Below are 20,664 nucleotides of genomic sequence, written 5' to 3'. Positions count from 1 at the left end.
CCAAAAAAGGGAAAACACTTTGCTAGCCTAGCACTTGATCCTGTCACAGCCCAATCCGATATATTTAGACAGGTGTAATCCTTCCTTTTGCTGTTACTTTGGGGTTCTGAGCACTAGAAAAATGAGCATTTTGTCTAGAAACAAAACACAAAGATGATATGTTTTCCACAGAACCTCAGAATAAACAAAGCAACACAATCTTTAGAACATTATATTTCATAAAAGACAATGATAAAAAAGTACAAACATTTTCATGAACAACAAAAAAAGAAAAAAGAAACAAACCAAAGCTATGATAGTACACAGGAAATTCCCAGCATTTGTTTCAGTGCATTTTTCATTAAGCCTATCTCATATACCTCTACAAATAAAATAATCTTAGGTGCACTTCCTCTTGCTGATATGCAATGGATTCTTTTAGTTTTTTTAAATAACCGGTTCATTAGTGACCCACTACAACATAGTCATTAGTAAACATAACAATAGAAAAATAGACTGTCAAGATCCAAAAAAAGGGCATTTTGCACTTGCTTTTCAATATACTGTCTATTGCAAAATGAACTTTATGTTTTATATCCTCTGACTTAAATTTAAAATATAGAAAATGGGCTTAAGAGTATCTTAACATATCAACCAGATTCCACTCTTAATACCTCTGAAATGTTTTTACTTGTTAATTTGCAAGACCTTTAGAATCTTGTAAAAGACACCCTTTTTCTTCTCCCTCCATGTTCCCTCCTTGAAGAGATGTCCTTAATTTGCACTGTCAGCAATGCAAAAGCCAATGTGATTGGCTTCTTTCTACATTTTACAAGAATCATGAAAATATCAAAAGGAACGTGCACAACTCTTAGTTCTGCATCATATTTATTTTGTTTGAAGGCACTGTCTATGTTAAAATTCACTACAGAATAGTACTGAGTTCAAGCAGGTAGTATACAAACACTATTGTGATGTAATTTAAGATTGGCAACTTTTAAAACTTCCCAACAAAATGATAAAAGGTACTTAGAGAATAGTGTTGGTCAGCAATTCATAATTTAACATCCATCACTTTGGGCACCAAAATGTAAACGTTTTAAGAACTCAGCTATATGTCACAATTCATTCACATACTGGTTTAAATCACATTTTTCTAGGACCATACATGATCAATCACTTAAAGCTGTAAAGTTATATTAGTTCAGCCACAGTAAATGTGTAATATAGTATGTATATATGTAAGTATATATACATATATACGAATTAGATTTTTTTTCAAATTGCACATAAATTTCACAGAATGCCTAACAGATGAGCACAAAAGCATGCTTCAGAAAACAGTACAGACCTATGGTACCAAAGGATGCTTCAAAATCATAGGTGTGAAACTGAAGGTGAAATTGTACTGAAAACCAGAAATCACATCAAAATTACATCAAGGATTTAAAAATTTATTCAACTGTTCTTAAAGAATAGTATTAGCCTGCTATGAAATAAGACTAATTTTATTTTGGAGATATAATTGTTCATACACTGTATTATCTCCCCTTTCTCCATATGCTCCAGAATGTTCTATATAATCAGTTATAGAAAAATCTATTAGGAGGTGATTGAACCACTTCAGCATGCTTTTGAAGGATGTTTTCTTCACTTTATGCTTTTAGATATTTTCATTGTATTACCTCATTCCTAAAGCATATTAGATTAACTGGCAGATTTTAAGGTAATCCCAATATGGTATAAAATATCCCTTACAATTGTTCTCAACTACTTAAATTAAATAATTGTATTTCTACTAAATATCTGGGATGTCTACAACTAAGCTCATAACTTTAACTGAAGAATAGCTAAGGGCAGAATTTGCTGCTGTGATGTCAAAGAAATAAAAGATGTTTAAGGTAAACTTAAAATATACAAAGCACCACACCATCTGTGGCAGCAATTAAGGAAACCAACACATAGTAATGACTTAAAGTTAGTATTCTTTGTCAACACTCTTGAAGAACACTCTATGGATAAACAATCCTTATTATATATACTGCTTCCCATTCTTCATGGGAGCAGAAGTCAGTCTTTGGTTCCTAAGGAGTTGAGTAACTGTGACAAACAAAACAGTTTAGTAGATCTTGGTCAACATCTTTGCATTAACATAGAAAATAAATGACCTGGCCCTTTCTCTTAGTATCAATAAGGGATGTAAAAAAATATTAGGAAAAGATAATAATGCTTAGCAGTGGAATACTTTTCGGTAGCATAACAATACAAGCAAAGAGAAAATAAGAAGATACATTTTTCATTTTAAGTTGAGGAAAGAGGCTTATAGTTACTCATACATATAACACCACAAAAATAGAGAAACAGACAGGACCAATCCTTAGCAGGATTGCACAACCTCAATCTCATTGACAGTCATCGACTCGAGGATACTTAGTGCATCACAGAAGCACAAAGCACCCTGCCAGAATAGGCCCTCAAATAGCTATATTGAATAACGTATTATGAGTGGAATTTTAAAAAGCACTTGGGATTGGCCTGCTTTCAGTTCCGCTTTCGGCATCATCATCCCCATCAGCAGAACAGTGTGACCAACACCGTGGTTCTGAAAATCCCACACTGCAAGCATTAGAACTATTAGAACTATGTTTTATTATTCTCTTAAAAATCTAACTTTGATATTCTTCCAATGAAGACACATTTTTGGCTCTTCTGATTTTGGAGGAATAAAAGTGCTGTTTACTAGGATTCTTTTTTTTTTTGAAAAAGAACAATACCAAAATACTGTACGCATTCAGACACATTGCTTTAGGCATTAAAATCCCTGACATTGACACAAGTGGCACACTTGGAAACAGTTAGAGTTCCTGTAGATCATAATATGCAACAAGCGCAAGATCTTCTGTAATACACATGCAATATGCATATAAATAGACTTTAGATGGCAGGCAGGGTATCATACAATTTTGCTGGCAATAAATAAAATTAAAAGCTTTTTTCCTAGCAAGATCATACACGAAACTGATTTTTCTATATAGATATGCAGGAGGCCTAGAGCTCAAAACTAGTATAACAGTTTACAGTCATAGCTGGCCAACAATTAATATTTCCTTCATTTTACATAAGGTATAACCTTTTTACAAGCATACTTACATTTTACACTTGTTCTTTCATGCTAATAAAAACATTCCTATAGAATTCAAACAAGAACACACTCACATACTGAAGCATAAAATATTGAACAATTGAAAAGCAATGTACACACATTCATTTACATCACATATTTACAAAACACATTTAAAAAGAAACGAGCATTCATTTAAATACGAGGGGGGCTGCAGTTCAGTATAAAAAAATTCCTGGAAGAGGTTTCTGTCCTTACTTCCAGAGAAGCTACAAGTCTGTTTCCTACAGTCTATTTAGTTGAATGGTTAAGATAGAGAATATGAAGAGTGAAGGCTTGAACAGTAGTCTCATGCTGTAAACATCTGAGTGGTAGCTGCTGGCTTTTCTTTCAGAACAAAATGCATGGTACATACAATAATTTCTCATCTCAAATATGCATCATCAAATGGTCAAAAACTCTAATTCTAAACTGCTGTTTGTTGGGTTTGTTTTGGTTTGGTTTACAGTGTCTATTAGTAGCTTCCAGTGTTAAAAGTTTATTCTGGTAAAGTAGCTTGTCATTCCACTTCCATCAATAGTCTCTAACAGGAGCAAGTTCTGGTATGAGATTAACAGTTATATTTTTATACAATCTACTGACAAGTATTTTAGGAGTATATACTAAATTGTTCAATCCATCAATATACTGACGTTCTCTGGAATACCTCAGAAGTTTATATCTGCAGAGGGAGTTGGAAGAAGAAAACATGAGAAAGATTTGCAAGAAACAATTTAACTGATGTCAGACACGACACTGTGACAGTCATTTCATTTTGAAATACATCTTAAATTCTCAAACTACCTTTCTGCCCTTTGAGATTACCAAATTAGCTACCTAAGCTTTGAAAGCAAGATTTTAAAGATTTTTAATACAGTTAGATTTTGTGGTCACATACACAAGTCAATATTAAGACTAAATAACAAAGGAGGCATTTAATATGTATACTCTTTATGGTCCCAAACTAATCAGATTTTTAAAGATTATTCAATTTCTTCATGTTGTTTTGTAATAAAACTCAACTGGGGAGCTCAGGGAAATATTTAGAAACCTTCACTGGTCATCATTACATATTTAAATGCCTAAATTGTTTTTCATTTCATTCTTAAGACTCCTGCATTTGCAAACATCTAAATTTGAGGTAATTAAAAAAACTGGTTCCCCTCCACCAGATTATCAATTTATACATTTTAGTTTCATATAACAGATTTACTCATGTCTACTGTACATGTCTATTTTAAAATTATGAATAAAACAGAAAAAAGATGTTCCCAGAAAGAGAAACCCACTAAAAACAGATTTGAGCAGTACTTCTAATTACCTGAAAACACACATCATAAACCCTTTATTTTGTGTTTCACATTCTAATTTTTACATTTAGCTCATCTGCTGCATTCTGGTTGTTATTCTAGTCTAGGGCAGCCAGAACCTACCAGCCACCTAAAGTGTTTTGCATGTTTGTGGCAAAAGAAAGGAATCCCAAAAGGAAAATTTATGTCAACGTATGCAGGAAATGAGAAGACCCGCATCTCAGAAAATAATGAAAGATTATGGAAGAAACCAATCCTTGAAGAGTTTTAAAGTCTCTTTTCATGCAGGAGTTGCTTGCCCTAGCTGTGCTCCTTCCTTTTGAAAAATATCCAAATTAACCAACTGATGGAGCCCTGCCAGCACTAATGCCCAAACTATTATGGAACAATAACATTCTGCATCAAAGATTAGGATGATAATATCTTCTGACACATAAAGCCAGTCTCTCTCACGGTTAAATAAGGAATATCTGAACAGCAAACATAATGTGTTTAAGAAAGTATACAGTTTAGCACCAAAGAGGAAATAACACTGATAAGCACTGACTGCTTATTCATATGCATGGATATAAGAAAAAAATTTACATCTTTAGAGGTAGTATTTGAACATTTCTCTGTTTTTCTTACCGTCCTAAAAACTGGACTTCACCTCTGTGATGATGAGGAATGGATTTGTACTTCCCTAAATCTCCCTCTGGTCTTGTTACATTGTATCCAGCATAGTGAACCCTGCAGTATAATACATTAACATTTGTAGAAACATCTTCTTAAAACTCTTCATACAAGTTATAGCAAAAGTGAAAAATACACATCAACTATTTTAGAGCCAAGTCTTTGCGTTCAGTGACATTCTCATCTTAAAAAACTCATAATGCTCCTAAACCAACAACTAAAAAAGCTGGTAAAACAAAGCACAAAATAATAATAATAATTTCATATTTGGTATTTCCTGCTTGTTCTTAAAGCTCAACAGTATAAAAATATGAAAACTTCAAGAAAAAAAGAATAAAAACAAACTCGTCCTTTAAAAGATACCTCTTTATATGTAAACTCATGCAGACACTTCATTTCAACAGATCAATTTGAACATTTTAGATATATTTACTGGGAGCAGTTCGCTGTCCATGAGCATTGCTGTCCATTGTCCAATCTGGGACTATCAATATATTCACAAATTAACCTTTCTCTCAAACACTGCTCCTAAGATAGGAAACTCATCTACACGTCTCTGGGACAGTATTCCATAATGCTAGCAGCAAGGAAGATACAAATTAAAGGCAACACACAGAAGACTAGAAAGAATGGGATTAAATATGCTTAGTATCGTTAACTGTTGTTATATCTATTACAGGACCCATCTCTTAAAAACCTGCTAACTGTCTCCAGGCCAAGAAAAAGAACGTCACACTTATGCCTTCAAATGGTATATTCTGATATTTCTGAAGCAAACTCTTTAGAGTTTGAATTTTCTCATTTAAAACAAATTACAAAAAGGTAACAAGTGACAGAAAAAAAGCACCTAATTGCTCTCGAAGGGTGGATACCACAGAACAGTGAGAAAGACCTAAGCGTTGAACACTCACCTGTTCCAAAGATCATCATCCTCTCCACCCCACCCCCAAAAGGCATTTGGAAAACCATTGATCTTCTTGAATTGTTCCACTGTCAGGCCACTTACACCACCGAAAAACTCATTGTATGGAAGGCTGAAAACAAAAGACAAATTCTATATTATTAGCTGAACTTTGATAGGTAGCCCTGTCTTTGAACAATACCTTTCCAAAAAACAAGAACTCCAAACTAAGGACATGAACAGATGCTGAATGTATTCACTATGGGACACTAGTTGCTAGAAATTGCTGGCATTAAGTAACATACACCAAGTTGAACAAAAGGTTTGCAGTAAAGTCTGATTTGCATAAAAGGTCCTCTTACACTTTAGTTCAAATTAGTATCACCAGATGAAACAAAAATCTATCCATATTTCAGATGGCTGATTTAGACTCATAGCTGAAGTGTTAAGTGAAGCCCTGAAACTATTGCATTTTTACACTCTTCAACTCAAAACCCCCCTCTTTAATCAACTGAAAAATTACACATCAGTAATGCATCAATTAAATAATTTTAAGTCATCACTATATTCTACAGAACTGTTAAAACTCGAAACAGTTTAACAGTACATATTCAACTACAGTGAATGACATACTTATTTAAAAACATTTTCCAGTTTTTAGAAGATAAACTTTTAAATCAAAGGGATCTACAGGCTTTTCTGTCAGTAAGCAACAGTAACTGCTAGCACATATTATTAAGTAATAAGCAGCTGGCCAACATGAACAGCCACTGTACCTATTAACATACTAAGCCCCAGCCAATGTGATTTCCAGTCCTCAAAACACTTTGTCAATCTAAAAATAAAATAGAATATTTAAGTATCTATATTTACTACCATCAATATTGACTTGCATCCTTAACCCAGAAGCTGTTACAGTAAAGTGTGTTCCTCTTTCACAAGCAGCACGCCACTTCATAAAATAAAAGTCTCTCAGGAGATGCTTCCAAATCTGGAACCTTCAAGGAGTTAAGACTATCTACAAAAAGATTTACCATTGCTTAGGACACAATTGCCACACTGAAGGACAAATAACTCCAGAATGCAAGGGGGAAGAAAAAGAAATAGAGTCATGTAACTTCTGATCTCTGTGGTAACACAGGATTCAACCAAATCTTAATAGCTTTTGGGGAAGGTTGCTATTATAATCTCTTTCAACATTTAACTGAAATAACAGGTGTTCTAACCCACCCCTCAGAAAAAAGCCCCTACACATACCTCCAAAACAACCAACAAAAAAGCACCACCAACCCAAAACCAGAACCAACTGGAGTATGACAGTTAATGGCACTGTTTGAGGTTTTTATTTATATGTATGTATGTATGTGTGTGCAGTACACCTGCACTTTTTTTGTATATATACATAAACATATTTATTTTTGTATTTTATAAATTTGGATTTATTTATACATTTATCAATTTTGTAAATACTTACCTATTTAGACATTTTATAAATGTATATATAAATATATAAGGTGTTTTGTAAACACATATAAAGATAGATGACATCTCTTCTATATTTATATGTGTTAATTTATATATTTTTAAATACATATGAAATCTTGAAACATTTAACTGCTGATTGGCTGACAACCTCAAGTCCAGAGACAGAGCCATGGTTTCAATGCATTGTTTTTCATCTGTTCGTTGACCAGGTTGTCAAGTCGATTAACTTCACCAATAAAGTTCAGGATAGCAAATACATGCATGTAGCAAGCAATAAGCTACAGCTTTATGTGAAGTGATTCAAAGAATGTAATGAGATAGCAAAGTGTTAAAAAGCAAGTGACACATCATTAATGTAAAATGGCAGAAGGAAAGGAAGTAACAAAACTGCAGGTCCCATTACATTCATCGAATGTCAATAGAGACAGAATACAATAAACATAATGGTCTAGCAGTAAGAAGATCTCCTGCTTAAAAAGCAGTACGAAGCAGAAATAAATACCACAGTTATGAGAAAATTAAGAAAGACCTTTTTCCTGCGGTATTTTGATGCAGATTATCTGCTTGTCTTTTGTAACAGCCAGCACAAGGGCTTATATAGCCAGAAAAGATTTCTAGTAAGTTAGGTAAGCTTTTCCCCCTTGACACACAAAGCCTTCTCTTTTTTTTTTTGAAAATCGACCTCACTGCAAAAAGTTCAACACCAGAAATTATAAATAATGTCTTCTAATTAGTAATATATGAAATATAGACATTAAACTTAAATCTTCCTTTTAATAACTAAATATTAATTTCTGTAAACAGCATGGTAGGAGGATGTTTTATTGTTTTCTCCTCCTGCACATATTGTCCCAAAATTCATACCTGTTTTAAAAATATTTCTGCGTATTTAAGAAACAGCTTGAATAAAATGTTACATACATGTACATGTATTTGTCCAGCTTTGCTGCAAAATGGCGTGGCATTTCTCCACATCCATAATAATTTCTGTCATTTTCAGGTAAGTGATCCACGTCATGAAATATTATGCAGTCCCAGAGAGCATCCTTCATAGCCTCTTTGAAGCCAACATTAAAGAGCATTGCACGATTAAAAGGTTGTGTACCTGTCTTCAAACAGAAAACAAAGGAGATATTGTAAAAATCAAGAAGGGACAAAATTTCAATACTATGAGAAATACATATTCTAACCACCCCCCCCCCGAACACACACACAGAAGTATTGACAAAGATGCCTCTTTTGACCAGCTGGTTATGCTGGGTTTGATGCACCCCAGAATGGGGTTTGCCCTCCTGGCACACACTGCTGGCTCATGTTGAACCTCCTGCCAAACAGCACCCCCCTACGCCTCTATGCAGGGCTGCTCTCCAGTCACTCCTCTCCCAGTTTACACTTTTGCCTGGCTTTACTTTGTCCTAGGTGCAGAATCCAGCATTTTGCCTTTTTAAATTTCATCCCATTAATCACTGATCAATGCTCCAATTTATCTAGATCCCTCTGTATCCCATCCCTCAAAAGTCAACAGTATCTCTCAGTTTCATATCATCACCAAACTTGCTAATGGTGTGCTCAGCTCCTGCATCCACTGAACAGAACTGACCCTAGAATTGAGCCCTGAGGAACACTGCTAGTGACCTATTTTTTTTCCCTTGAAAACTTCCAATGACAACACATTCTAAGAGGTCATGTTATCCCCATGTTATCAGCCCATATTTGAAGAAAAGCACGATGTATCTGGCCACAGCTTAAACTGGGGAATGGAGATGAACTTCCCTTTTTCATTTAAAGGAGTAGAACAGTTGAGTAACAATTTCTAAATTTGGGATTCATCCAAATCTTGGAAAGAATATCAAATCCCTTTCAGTAAGGGATCTTGAGAAGTCACTTTTCAAGTAAATGCTGTTACCTGTTCAACAACATAGAAGGCAAATTCCAGACGTTGCTTCTGCAACATAGGTATCAGATGACGGAAAAAAATTGGAAGATGCTCATGGCGATTCCGAAAAGGAATAAGGATTGCCACCTTAAAAAAATTACATATATATATATATATAAAGCTATTATATCAGCATTTTAAAATTTTAATATTTCAATATAGATCAAGTTTCCCGTGGCTTACGCAGGCTTTTCAACTTTCACATTTAAATTGGCTGGGTGTTTTACACTTTGGTTTCCACTAGGAAATTGTGTTGGAAATTTGCTCAAACAATTACGAAAAAAATCTGAATAAAGTATAAATAAGATTTTCCTTTTATGTTAGCTTTCTTCTAGTTATACTTCAAGCAACAGACACATAGGACAGGTTTGCCTCCATATGATGAAATGCTTAGTAACCACAGTTAACGAACCTTTAAAAGTCCCTGATAATCCATTTCAAATTTTTCTCCAAGCTACAGTTTCTTCTAGAGCACAGATGGCATAATACTTATACTGTAACATAGTATATAATTTATTTATATACATAAATAAATAAATATATTTCAGCAAAAGACTAAGTGCTTGCAATGGTAAACTGTTCTCATGTACCAAGAAGAAAAAACAAAACCAAAAATCAGCATCTCACCTTCCACCGTGGCTTACAGTCTTTTGGTTTCCAGTGCCCTCCTGGTTCAATGTCTAAATCTTTTGAAAACAGTTGCTGAATTTCATCAAAACTAATTTCACTCATATTGACATCAATAAGGCCTCCTAAAGAGAGGACAAACACCCTATTATTTATTCATTTCAACTAAGACAACTGATGTAACACTACATGTTATACCATAGACAAATGGCATCAGAAATTTGTAGATACACTGTCTATGTATTATACTGGAGGATGATTTATACTGTCCTCCTAATATTCAATTTTTACAGAATGAATTTCAGTGTTTCCCAGTAAAAACAGTCCTTCCATAAGACCTATAAACAAAATATTATTATCAGAGGACACAGAACAAGCAAAGTAATTTGAATTCTGTACCTATTACAGAAAATTAGGGTCACCTTTCATTTCAAGTACCACTGTGAACAATTCTACATCATCTGCACTACTGAACCTTTACTCAAATTCTTTGTGCCTTCCTACTGCACTTCCACATTAAAAGAAAATGCATCATCACTAGACTCAACAAACTTCGTCAATTTAAATTCCAGATGATTATGCACATTTCGTGTATAATCTTCGTCCACTAACTCACCACTGTCTTCATCAAACCAATTCATAGCAGCTGACCAGATTTGAAAATTATCACCACTAGAACTAGTGAGCCCAATAGGAAAAGCGTTCAAAAAGGCTATTGATGAGAGAGGAATTCAGTAAGTTATTGAATAAAGACCACAATATGTTTTTTTAAAAATCAGGTTAGTCCTTATAATGAGAAAATAAGAACACTTAGTTACTTGCTAGCTAAAAGTTGTCAATCATTAGCTTATGCATGTGCAAAAATTTCAAAAGTGGAAATAATGATTTACAGTAAATACCCTCAAAAGCAGTAGAAGGAATTGAGAAAATCTGGAGAGAAGAGTAGTGTAACACTCATTAACCAGAAACTCAAGTTGCTCTTCAGCAACTACTATGCTCTAGATCATCAAACAAAAATCTTGCAATAACCATCTGACAAAACACTATAAAATATCCTACTTATTTTTGTCTAAAAATTAAAATATTTTGGTGAGGGTTGGTGTTTTAAAGACAGTCAAAGAAATCACTCCCATTTTCTCCACTGTGCCCATACCAAAAAGATCCTATTTGTGCCAAAAGATTGCTTCATGTCACTGAATTGACTAGTTATCTAAATCTTTTTGAAAGATGGAAATTTTTGGACCATACTAGGAATAACTATGGTTTTCAGAAGAAGGTAGAATATACTGCAAGAGCTGTTTTAGTTTTGGATATGATTAAATATAGTACTTCTTGTAAATGAAGAAGGTAACTTTTTAAAGTAAAATTATAGGGGGGGAAGTATCAAGAAGAATACAAAATGGAAATCTCTCAAGTGCAGATTTAAAGAAACCCACATTTATATAATTATTTTAGAAGAAAAAGTTAACGTGGCACTCGCTAAAAATACCTGTATAAATATACAACAGAACAAGCTAATCCTACAGAGATTTAAATAAAAATTTGAAAATAATTAAAAATAAAAAAAAAAGCTTGGATTATCATTTTCATTGTGTCTGAAACACTTCAATAACCTGAAAAAGAAATGGTACAAAATGTCAATCAACGAAGGACCAGTATATAAACATATAAGAAGTAAATTAAAAAAATAAAAATCACTAAATCAATTTCAACGACCAAGAGATAGAGAAGTCAAAAGAGCCTTTCAGTTTATTTACAGACTCTAATAGGAAAAAAAAGATAAACAACAGTCAATTACTACATCAGAAAAGGAAGAGAATGACATACAATATGATGCGACTCAGATGGCTTAGTCTCCTGCTTACAGAGTTCAAATTTAAAAAAAAAATCAAATGGTAAAACAGTATTTAGATAAGAGAGGTGCTTCTAACTTCATGCAACATGAAGGAATTCCTTCCAGACTGTTTAAAAAGTAGCTATAGTAAAACCTTAAGTATTGGTACTAACTATCAAAAGTACACAGAAGGTGGGTGAATAGAATTCAGCATTTTTTCCCTGTCATTGGTGGAGGCAGGAGAAGGCACCTCTGTAAGTATCTGGGCTTAGTATTCACTACTTCCATTAGTGTCTAGCAAGCTGCAATAAGACATGTTTATACAACCCACAAAAAAAGAAAGCTGAGGAAGCAAAAAGCATTTTGAAGAAGAGAATCAGAAAGCAAAATGATTTCAACAAATCAGATACATACAGAAATCAATAGAGTGAAATTAATTTTAAAAAAGTATAGATTGTTACTGAAGGAGAAATGAAGCATACAGAGACAAAACAGGAAATAGCTGGCTATGCTGCAGTATCTAGAAAGATATTTTTACAGTTTATAATGCATTTCCTATTAATATGAGCTAATGCAATGAAATGCAATTGCACAAAAATAGCAAATCTCACCCTGGAATATGTTAACTGCTCTTACAGGAAAGACAGAGAAGGTAATTACTACTTTCTTTTGTAACCAGGGTTTTACCCAGTTACAATGCTTTAAAAAGAAATCAAATTAGAAATAGTCGACAGTACAAAAAAATCAAGATGACAAGAGCTTTAGAAACTATGTAGTCTAGAAAGGTTTCAATTATCAGTTTATCTACAAAGGAAGACAGACTCTTGTACTGCTTCTATCTTGAAGTAGAGGTGTCTTGCTTATGAATTACAACAGCAGTGCTCAACCAGTGGGTTATAACCTGAAAGACTGAGTCACACACAGAATGCAATAGCTGTTCCTATCTTAAGAGCATATGTACTTGGGACAAAACATGATTTTACCGTAACTCCTTTCATGATACAAATTTGGCAAGTTGATGTAAAGAAGAGAAGTTGACTTATATAATAATCTTAAAGCATGTCAAAATATACATGATTCAAGAATCTTTCTTCCCTGGCTATCTCAGGACTACTACAACATTTCATTGCATTAAATGATCTTCAGAGAAGCTTGAGTTAGATTACAATTAAACGCAGAGATGATGATTAAAAAGGTATACACGAAAACCAAAGGGTGAAACACATATCCCTTTGTTGAACAGTAACTTAATCAGTGAATTATTTTCTATTAAAATTATTATTTCTCTATTAAATTATACATGAAAGAATAAGTACAAAGCAATTACTGACAAAAAAAAAAGATGGCAAAGAGAGAGCAGCAACAAGGAGACCTATAGAGAAATTCTAGTAGAATTACATATGGCAAACATGGCTGATAGCAACAATGGCAGAGCACAATGCTTCTCTATTCTGACAATTCTGAACACCTGGCAATTTAAAGCAAACTGCAACAAAGATTTAAGATAACATACTGTAAGTAAGCTGAGCTATAAGGCACCTTAGTACCTTCTGACTTGCCTCATTCCTCCACTCCTGGACAACAGATTAACACACAAGTAGAACTGGTAGCAGAAGTCAATATAGTTTTGAACTAATCTCATAGAATTCCAACTGCTTAATCCCTTGAAAGTGCCATTAAAAATACTAACCTATATGCATTTGTCAATTATTTGTTTATATGTAAAATATTATATAAAAATGTGATATTAAAAATCAAACCCTACGTCTGGAGGAAAACAGACTGAAATAAGGATATTATCACACCGTGGGGCTAATTACTATGTGGCTTAAGACAGTTTTCTATATGATTTTGTTTCATAAGAAACAGTAACTGATCTATACTTTTGGCTCCATGTCTGTATATTTAAAATGTTAAGAGACAAAGTTTAGAATCTGGCAGTATTGAAAAGAAACACAGACAACATACAACTGTTTCTGTATTCTTCAACAGATAAACTTCTCAGTCAAGATAAAAAAAAAGTCGTCATGGAAACCAGATTATCCTAATAAAATCCACTATTTTTCTTTGAAGAAAACTAAGTTAGAATTCCATTTGGCTGTCAGCAACATAGTTTGGTATGATATGGATCTGAACTGCTATATTAAATACTTAATTACTTGTTCATGCTGAACGATAGCTCACAGATTAGGTCAGCTGTTAGTCTAAGAGTTTAGAATTCTGCGATGGATCACAAATAACTTCAGAAACTATTTGAAATTTTCTCTCTTACAGATCAGTAGTTTCATTATTTGATTTTAGATACTGCAAGTAAAATAAACACAATAGTGTAACAGATACTGCCGGTTACTAACAAACTCACTTCTAGTAACATATTTACACTTATTTACAGGGAGTTGTTGATTCTTCTTCTCTAGTTGGTACATTCTGACATCAAATGAGACAGTTCTATTTAAGTAATTATCTTAGAGATATTTACTAATGCTACCATTAGTTCTTCACTCAAAAATACTGTCTGTCTACAAAACATTTAGTAGAACTGAAGTAATTCAATGGATTACTGACTCAAGTTCTGATTTCTTCCAAATGCAGAGGCCAAAAAAAAATATTTAATTGTCCTTTGCTTCCTACAGCAACTCCGATAATCTAACAACAGTTCCTAACAGAGAAAGAAGCTGAAAACTCAGTAGTGGTTTCTATGAAGGAAGTTTGTTTCAGTCAAGGGACTGCAATTTTATTGAGGTTAAATATCAAAACAATTTATAATAGCAAACTATCAGCAGTGAAGGTCAATGTAAAGCAGTCAGTGCCTCTTTCTTTTTAGTGTTTTAAACAGGTCAGTATTTAACAGCTGTTAGGTACCTACCTAACCCCTCCTGGTTTTTAAGGATTGCTTTCTCTACAAGCTGGAGGAGAGCAAACAATGTCCATAATTTTGTCTGAACCTGAACAATGGCAAATTTGCAGGAAAGGAGAATTCACATGATAGCTTACAGTTTTTAACAAGAACTTTTAAGAATATTCCCAAACAAAGCTATACAAAGCTATACTTAGTTTATAGCAAGGGAAGGACTCCTCTCTCTAGCAGCAGAAGAAACAACCTGGATGAACTGACAGTAATCCTCATTCCCTGTTTCCCTGTGCTGTTGGGGGAGAGGAGGTAGAACCTGGGAAGGAGGGAGGGATGGGAAAAGATGTTTTTAAGATTTATTTCACTTCTCATTATCCTGCTCTGATTTTCTTAGTAATAAATTTAATCAATACCCCTATTTCAAGTCTGTTTTGCCCATGACATTAATCAGTAAGTGATCTCCCCATCCTTATCTCAACTCATGAACCCTGAGTTCTCTTTTCTGTCCAACTGGAGAGGGGAGAGATAAAGTGGCTGTGGTGGGTACCTGGCATCAAGCCAGGGTCAACCCACTAAACCTATTTAATAGCTCGGGATCTTAAACATCTGCATCTGAAAGTCTTATTTTAAAATTTCCTGAGGATCATAACTTTTCATTTGTTTTGTAAGTACTAATCTCTCATTATGGCAGGGCTTTGGCATTTTCTTACCTCTATCAATTCTCACTTCACTACACCATCCTGTTCAGTTTCCTATATATTGGTCTAATTGTGATTACCTGATAAAGATTTGAGAATTGGTTTCTGACTCAGGAGCCTTTCTATTAGGAATACCACTTCAAAAAAGCAAATTTTTAACTATTCCTCAATATATGCAACTGTGAATAAGTACTTTATATGAAGTTCGAGTATTGTTACATATTAATAAAAACATTTATTTTTTAATTTGTAGAAACTAAAATTATTTATAAATAAAGTTTAAAACACATTAGCTGTCACACCAGGCACATGATGTGACTCTTGAGGATGGTCCTGTGCAGGACTGAGTTGGACCCATGATCTTTGTGGGTCCCTTCCAACTTGGGATACTCTGTGATTCTATGATCAGTAAAGAGGTCAAAAGCTTTAGTAACACATTAGTTACAGGCAAACTTCTGACAAGCATCATTGTCCATTATCAGATGTATTTTATTCATTATTTTCTGCTATATACTTGGACTCCTTGCAATTATGTTTTCTATTAAAATAACTGTATTTTGTATAAAGTACAATTCAATTTACTAGATAAACATCAAGGTCAGTTTAAAACTTACTCATATAAGGCAGCTTCTCTGGACAAGCCTGGTAAGGAGAGTAGGTGAAGTTCTCTGGAAGATACATTGTTGTTTGAGCAACACAGTCACTAGAATTGTTTCCTTCAGGATAATCTTAAAAAGAAGAGTAAAAATTTTTTGTAAAATTTTTGTAAAAACCTACGTTATCCACTGAATTTGTAACACCAGCATGCAGGTGAGAGCATTAACTTTGTAAGCAGCAAATTCATAGCAGCATGATTAAAAAAGCATTTTACTGCACTAAAGGAAGAATAACTAAATGATGGTATCTTTGTTACAGCTGTGACAAATATTTCTTTGTAAATTGCACTGATAAAGAGTAACTATTTGACCTTCACTCCAGTTACAGAGAAGTAGGACTTAGGTCCCAATTTTCCTAATCAAGCTATATCATTACTGTTTGGCTTTTTTTAAAAAAGCTCATTTAAAAATGAAATTAAATAAGAAATATTCTTACCTGTCCCATTCAGTGTAGTATTTTTGTTAGTGTACAATCTGATCATGTGTCCTATTGTTTTTACATTTTCTCTCAACATTATACCACGAGCTTGCACCATAAAGAGATACGTGTTTGCTGATAAAAAAAAGCAATTTTGAATTTGAATTAAAATAAAGTATTTCCAAATTATTCTAACATACATTTATAATGTGTTCAACATTTGTTACTATGTCTGAATACATGGTTAGTGAACATTAATTTTTCAAGATGAAGGTCCACAGAGTGAAACCTAACGGCAACAACACACGAGAACAAAATGGATTCATAACCACAGCTCCATATAAAGCCCAAAACTATAAAATGTCAATAGACACTTGATATGACACTTTCATTTCTTTTTAACTTACAAAAAACAAGTGAGAATGATAAGAAACAATTTAATTTACCAATAAAAAGTTTTCATATGTAGATATATCCCTCATATATACATCTTCATCTATATCATTGAAATACAGGACCAAAAAAAAGTCTGGAAAATCTTTTAGTCCAATATAATGGTCCCCCTTTTTACTCATTAGTTAACACAACTTTCAGCCAAAATGTGCTGCTATTCATTCACTCCCAACAGCTGTTCTGTTATACAACTGCTACAAAACACTGCCAATCTCAAAGTATTAATGTTTGATAATTATACATGAAATATTTATTATCAACATCAAGGGTGAGTAAATCAACATTCTGAGTAATTAAATGACTCACTACCAACAACAGCATGAAATATTCCTCTGTGTCAGCCATGCACCCAAAGCCCCAAATCTGATCTCAAGACATTTCCTTGTATTAAACAGAAAGAAGTAAGGTAGAAATGAAGCTGCATTTATAACTGAGCAAGCAAATGTCTATCCAGGACTCACAGAGCTCAGAAAAGATTGCAAAGGTAGGGACAAATTTCCTTTATGGAACAGTTTTCACACTGGGTAGCAAAGAGGGTCAAAGGGATCATCTGTCACTTCACTTACGTTAAGCTCTCAGTTGTCTGAGGGATACTTGGCTTGCTGTAATTAGTAATCACCCTAACAAAACAAAAAAAATGTGCTCAGAGTCTTTGGAGGAAAGAACTAAACATACCAGAGGAAAATAAAAAAAGTTAGAAAATTATCTCAGGAACTCCACTTCATCAGATGACTCAGCACTAGTGCCATGAGAGATCAACTGATAACTTCTTACAGCCCAACATAGAGACCAGAGCTCCAGAGTACTGCATATAAAGGACTGTGACATTTCCAGAGGAAAATACATTGATTAATTCCACCACATTAGCAAACAATCCTACTGACACCTAAAGAGATACAAACACCAACATAATCTGTCAAGGAATATTATTTGCAAGCCCTACAATAATAGGGGTTTTTTTAAAGAATGGAGGGGTTCTCCTCACTTTCAAAAACTCCTTATCAAAACAAGGAATATTAGAGGCTCTGAATACCCCAGGTGCTATGCATGGCATTCCATCAAACCCTTTGCCGTTTCGGTTAACAAGAGTTTACATGTGTATAAGAGTTACTCAGCTGCTAGGATCCTAAGTTGTCTCAACACTCCCTGGCCACTAAAACAGAAACAAAAGAAAACAAGAAAACTACAACCTTAGCCTGATGAGGCTAAGTGGATTTTTGCCATTCAAATAGGACAAAAATTTCCTAATTACCAAAGAATTATTTTCTTCAAATTTTAACACATTTCAAATTGGTATCATCCCCCTTCTTTTCCCCATGTATGTTCCCCCCTCTTCTCTTCAACTCTTCGATATTTTCCTATCTCAACACTAAAATAATGTTATTTTGTAATATAAATCACTTAGCAAATACTGATTTCAGAGATACACTCTGGAGATTGTATACTATATTCTGCTTTTTAGCATAATACCAAAAGCCAAAGTCACCTGAGTTTCTATCTCTGCAGAACAGCAGGTTTATAGAAACATGATCTTAATTCACATATAGGAGGTGTGGTGGGTTGATCTGGCTAACAGGTAAGGCCCCATCCACTTCCTTGCTCACTCCCCTGCAGTGGGACAGGGGAAACAATCAGAAGGGCAAAGGTCTTAGGAACCTGATAAAGTACAGAACTCTGACTAAGCCTTTCAAACAAGTCCAGAACAAAGTCAAGAGGACTATATAAGTGTTCTCAATTTTTATGGGAAATGTTACTGCAGTCCAGATAACGTAGATATAAACCTTCATAAAACAGATTTTCTGTAAAAGCATCGGCATCTCCCCTTTGCTGAAGGACAAATTACTCCTTCTGACTGAGGAGAAAAATTTGAAAAGACACACAAGACCTTAGTGAGAGAGAAAGCTATAAAAGACATTTGTCTCAAAAGTAGGCACCATGAAAAGACATAATCAAAAAAAACTCCACAAAAAATCCAAACCAGGAAAAGTCTGCTGCCTTGGCTTAAGTATTCAAGAGTGCTCTTTCTAACAGGAAGATCATGTTGCCATGTTTTTATCAAGTTACTCTTGTAGTTTGCCCCAATCTAAGACCTCCTTTTCCTAGCTGATCTGCTTGTCAACTCACCGTCCAGCTCTACCCAAATACAATGAAACATTCTCCTCCTTTATGTGCAGTGTCTGTCCCAGCTACCTGGGTTTCCAGCACAATCATAGTTACAAGGAGCACAGATCCGATCAGTTTATTCAACTGTCGTTTAACAGCTGATTAGGTAGCAGTAGATGCTTGAGCAGCCAATTAATTACATCAGAAGCTAAAAGCATTACACAAAAATCAAAGATAATAATTTAGTCCTAAAAATAAATCTCTGGCACAGGTTTGCTGGCAAAGACCTGTGAAAAAGAACACAGTTCAAATGTCATATCAGCCAACAGCAACAAAGCATTAAAGATAATCCACACAGGCTAGAAGCATAACAGAGAAATACATATTTTCTGCTAGTGTGGTAGGGGAAGACTGACAGCAGAATACCAAGGACTGGAGTCCTTGATGAATTCCATAGCAATCTTGGTACTTTAATACTCATCAAATTCCTGAGTTTGGCACAGGTTTCCGCAAACCTTACCTATGCTGTCGTGCCATGTTTCTGAGGACAACTGCATGAGGTTCAATAGGGCAAAGTGCTGGGTCCTGTAGTTGGGTCACAATAATCCCATACAGCACTACAGCCCTGAGGGAAGAGTGGCTTGAGAGCTGCTCAGCAGAAAGGGACAGCTGGCTGAACATGAGCCAGCAGTGTGCCCAGGTGACCAAGAAAGCCAGTGGCATCCTGCCCTATATCAAAAATAGTGTGACCAGCAGGACCATAGAAGTGATTGTCCCCCTGTACACGGCACTGGTGAGGCTGCAGCTCAATATTCCAGCCGGTTCTGGGCCACTCACATAAAAAAAAACCATCAAGGTGCTGGAGCATGTCCAAAGACAGGCAATAAAGCTGGTGAAGAGTCTAGAAAACATGTCTTACGAGGAGAAGCTGAAGGAAGTGGGATTGCTTAGACTGGAGAAGAGAAGGCTCAGGGGGACTTCACTGCTCTCTACAACTACCTGAAAGAAGGTTGTAGTGAGGTGTGAGTCAAGTCTCTTCTGCCATGTCTCAAGTGAAATGACAAGAGGAAATGGCCTGAAGTTGCACGAGGCAAGGTTCAGATTGGATATTAGAAAAAATTCACTGAAAGAGTGGCTAGGCATTGGAATAAGTTACCCATGGAGGTGGTGGAGTCGCTGTCCCTGGAAGTGCTCAAGAGTTGTGCAGATGTGGCACTTGGGGATATGGTTAAGGGGTGATTATGGTGGTGCTAGGTTGATAGTTGGACTAGCTGATCTTGAAGGTCTCTTCCAACCTTGATGATATTAGGATTATGTGAATATGACCCTTAACATGCTGGAGTGCCCCTCAAGTGTCTGTATACTAATGAATGCAATTAACTTAAGAGATCTCTTGCAGTACCAGGCCTACAATCTTACCAGGAATCATAGAGACAGGGTGGGATGGCTCCCATGACTGGAGTGTTGCAATACAGAGATAGATACAAGCTGTTTAGGGAGGACAGGAAAAGAAGATGAGGACGGGGAGTCACCCTTAATGTGAGAAAACAGCTAGTATGCATGGAGCTCTGCCTGAGGATG

At 34.9% G+C, this 20,664-nt stretch overlaps 1 protein-coding gene across 3 annotated transcripts in view; it reads right to left on the bottom strand.

The window, feature by feature from the left end:
- B4GALT6 (beta-1,4-galactosyltransferase 6) overlaps nucleotides 1-20,664 on the bottom strand; it is a 71,875-nt gene that overhangs the window by 38,788 nt on the left and 12,423 nt on the right. Inside the window, exons 2-9 of one of the 3 annotated variants that reach the window (XR_003532846.1) lie at nucleotides 17,547-17,600; nucleotides 16,546-16,662; nucleotides 16,068-16,181; nucleotides 10,071-10,195; nucleotides 9,414-9,530; nucleotides 8,429-8,616; nucleotides 6,033-6,155; nucleotides 5,077-5,178 (exon numbers count right to left, since the gene is read on the bottom strand). Coding sequence is in view for 2 of the 3 variants with exons in the window: in XM_027674694.1 (XP_027530495.1) it covers nucleotides 3,674-3,821; nucleotides 5,077-5,178; nucleotides 6,033-6,155; nucleotides 8,429-8,616; nucleotides 9,414-9,530; nucleotides 10,071-10,195; nucleotides 16,068-16,181; nucleotides 16,546-16,662 (1,034 nt within the window). In the remaining variant the exon portion in view is untranslated. Of the gene's footprint in view, nucleotides 1-197; nucleotides 3,822-5,076; nucleotides 5,179-6,032; nucleotides 6,156-8,428; nucleotides 8,617-9,413; nucleotides 9,531-10,070; nucleotides 10,196-16,067; nucleotides 16,182-16,545; nucleotides 16,663-17,546; nucleotides 17,601-20,664 lie in introns of those variants that run through there. The other 2 variants (XM_027674694.1, XM_027674702.1) reach the window with 2 other exon arrangements.

Source organism: Neopelma chrysocephalum, unplaced genomic scaffold (assembly GCF_003984885.1).
Source record: "Neopelma chrysocephalum unplaced genomic scaffold, ASM398488v2 Primary Assembly neopelma1_22, whole genome shotgun sequence".
In the NCBI taxonomy this organism is placed as follows: domain Eukaryota; kingdom Metazoa; phylum Chordata; class Aves; order Passeriformes; family Pipridae; genus Neopelma; species Neopelma chrysocephalum.
Note: the sequence above shows the minus strand (reverse complement) of the source record. Positions and strands in the feature narration are given on the sequence as shown.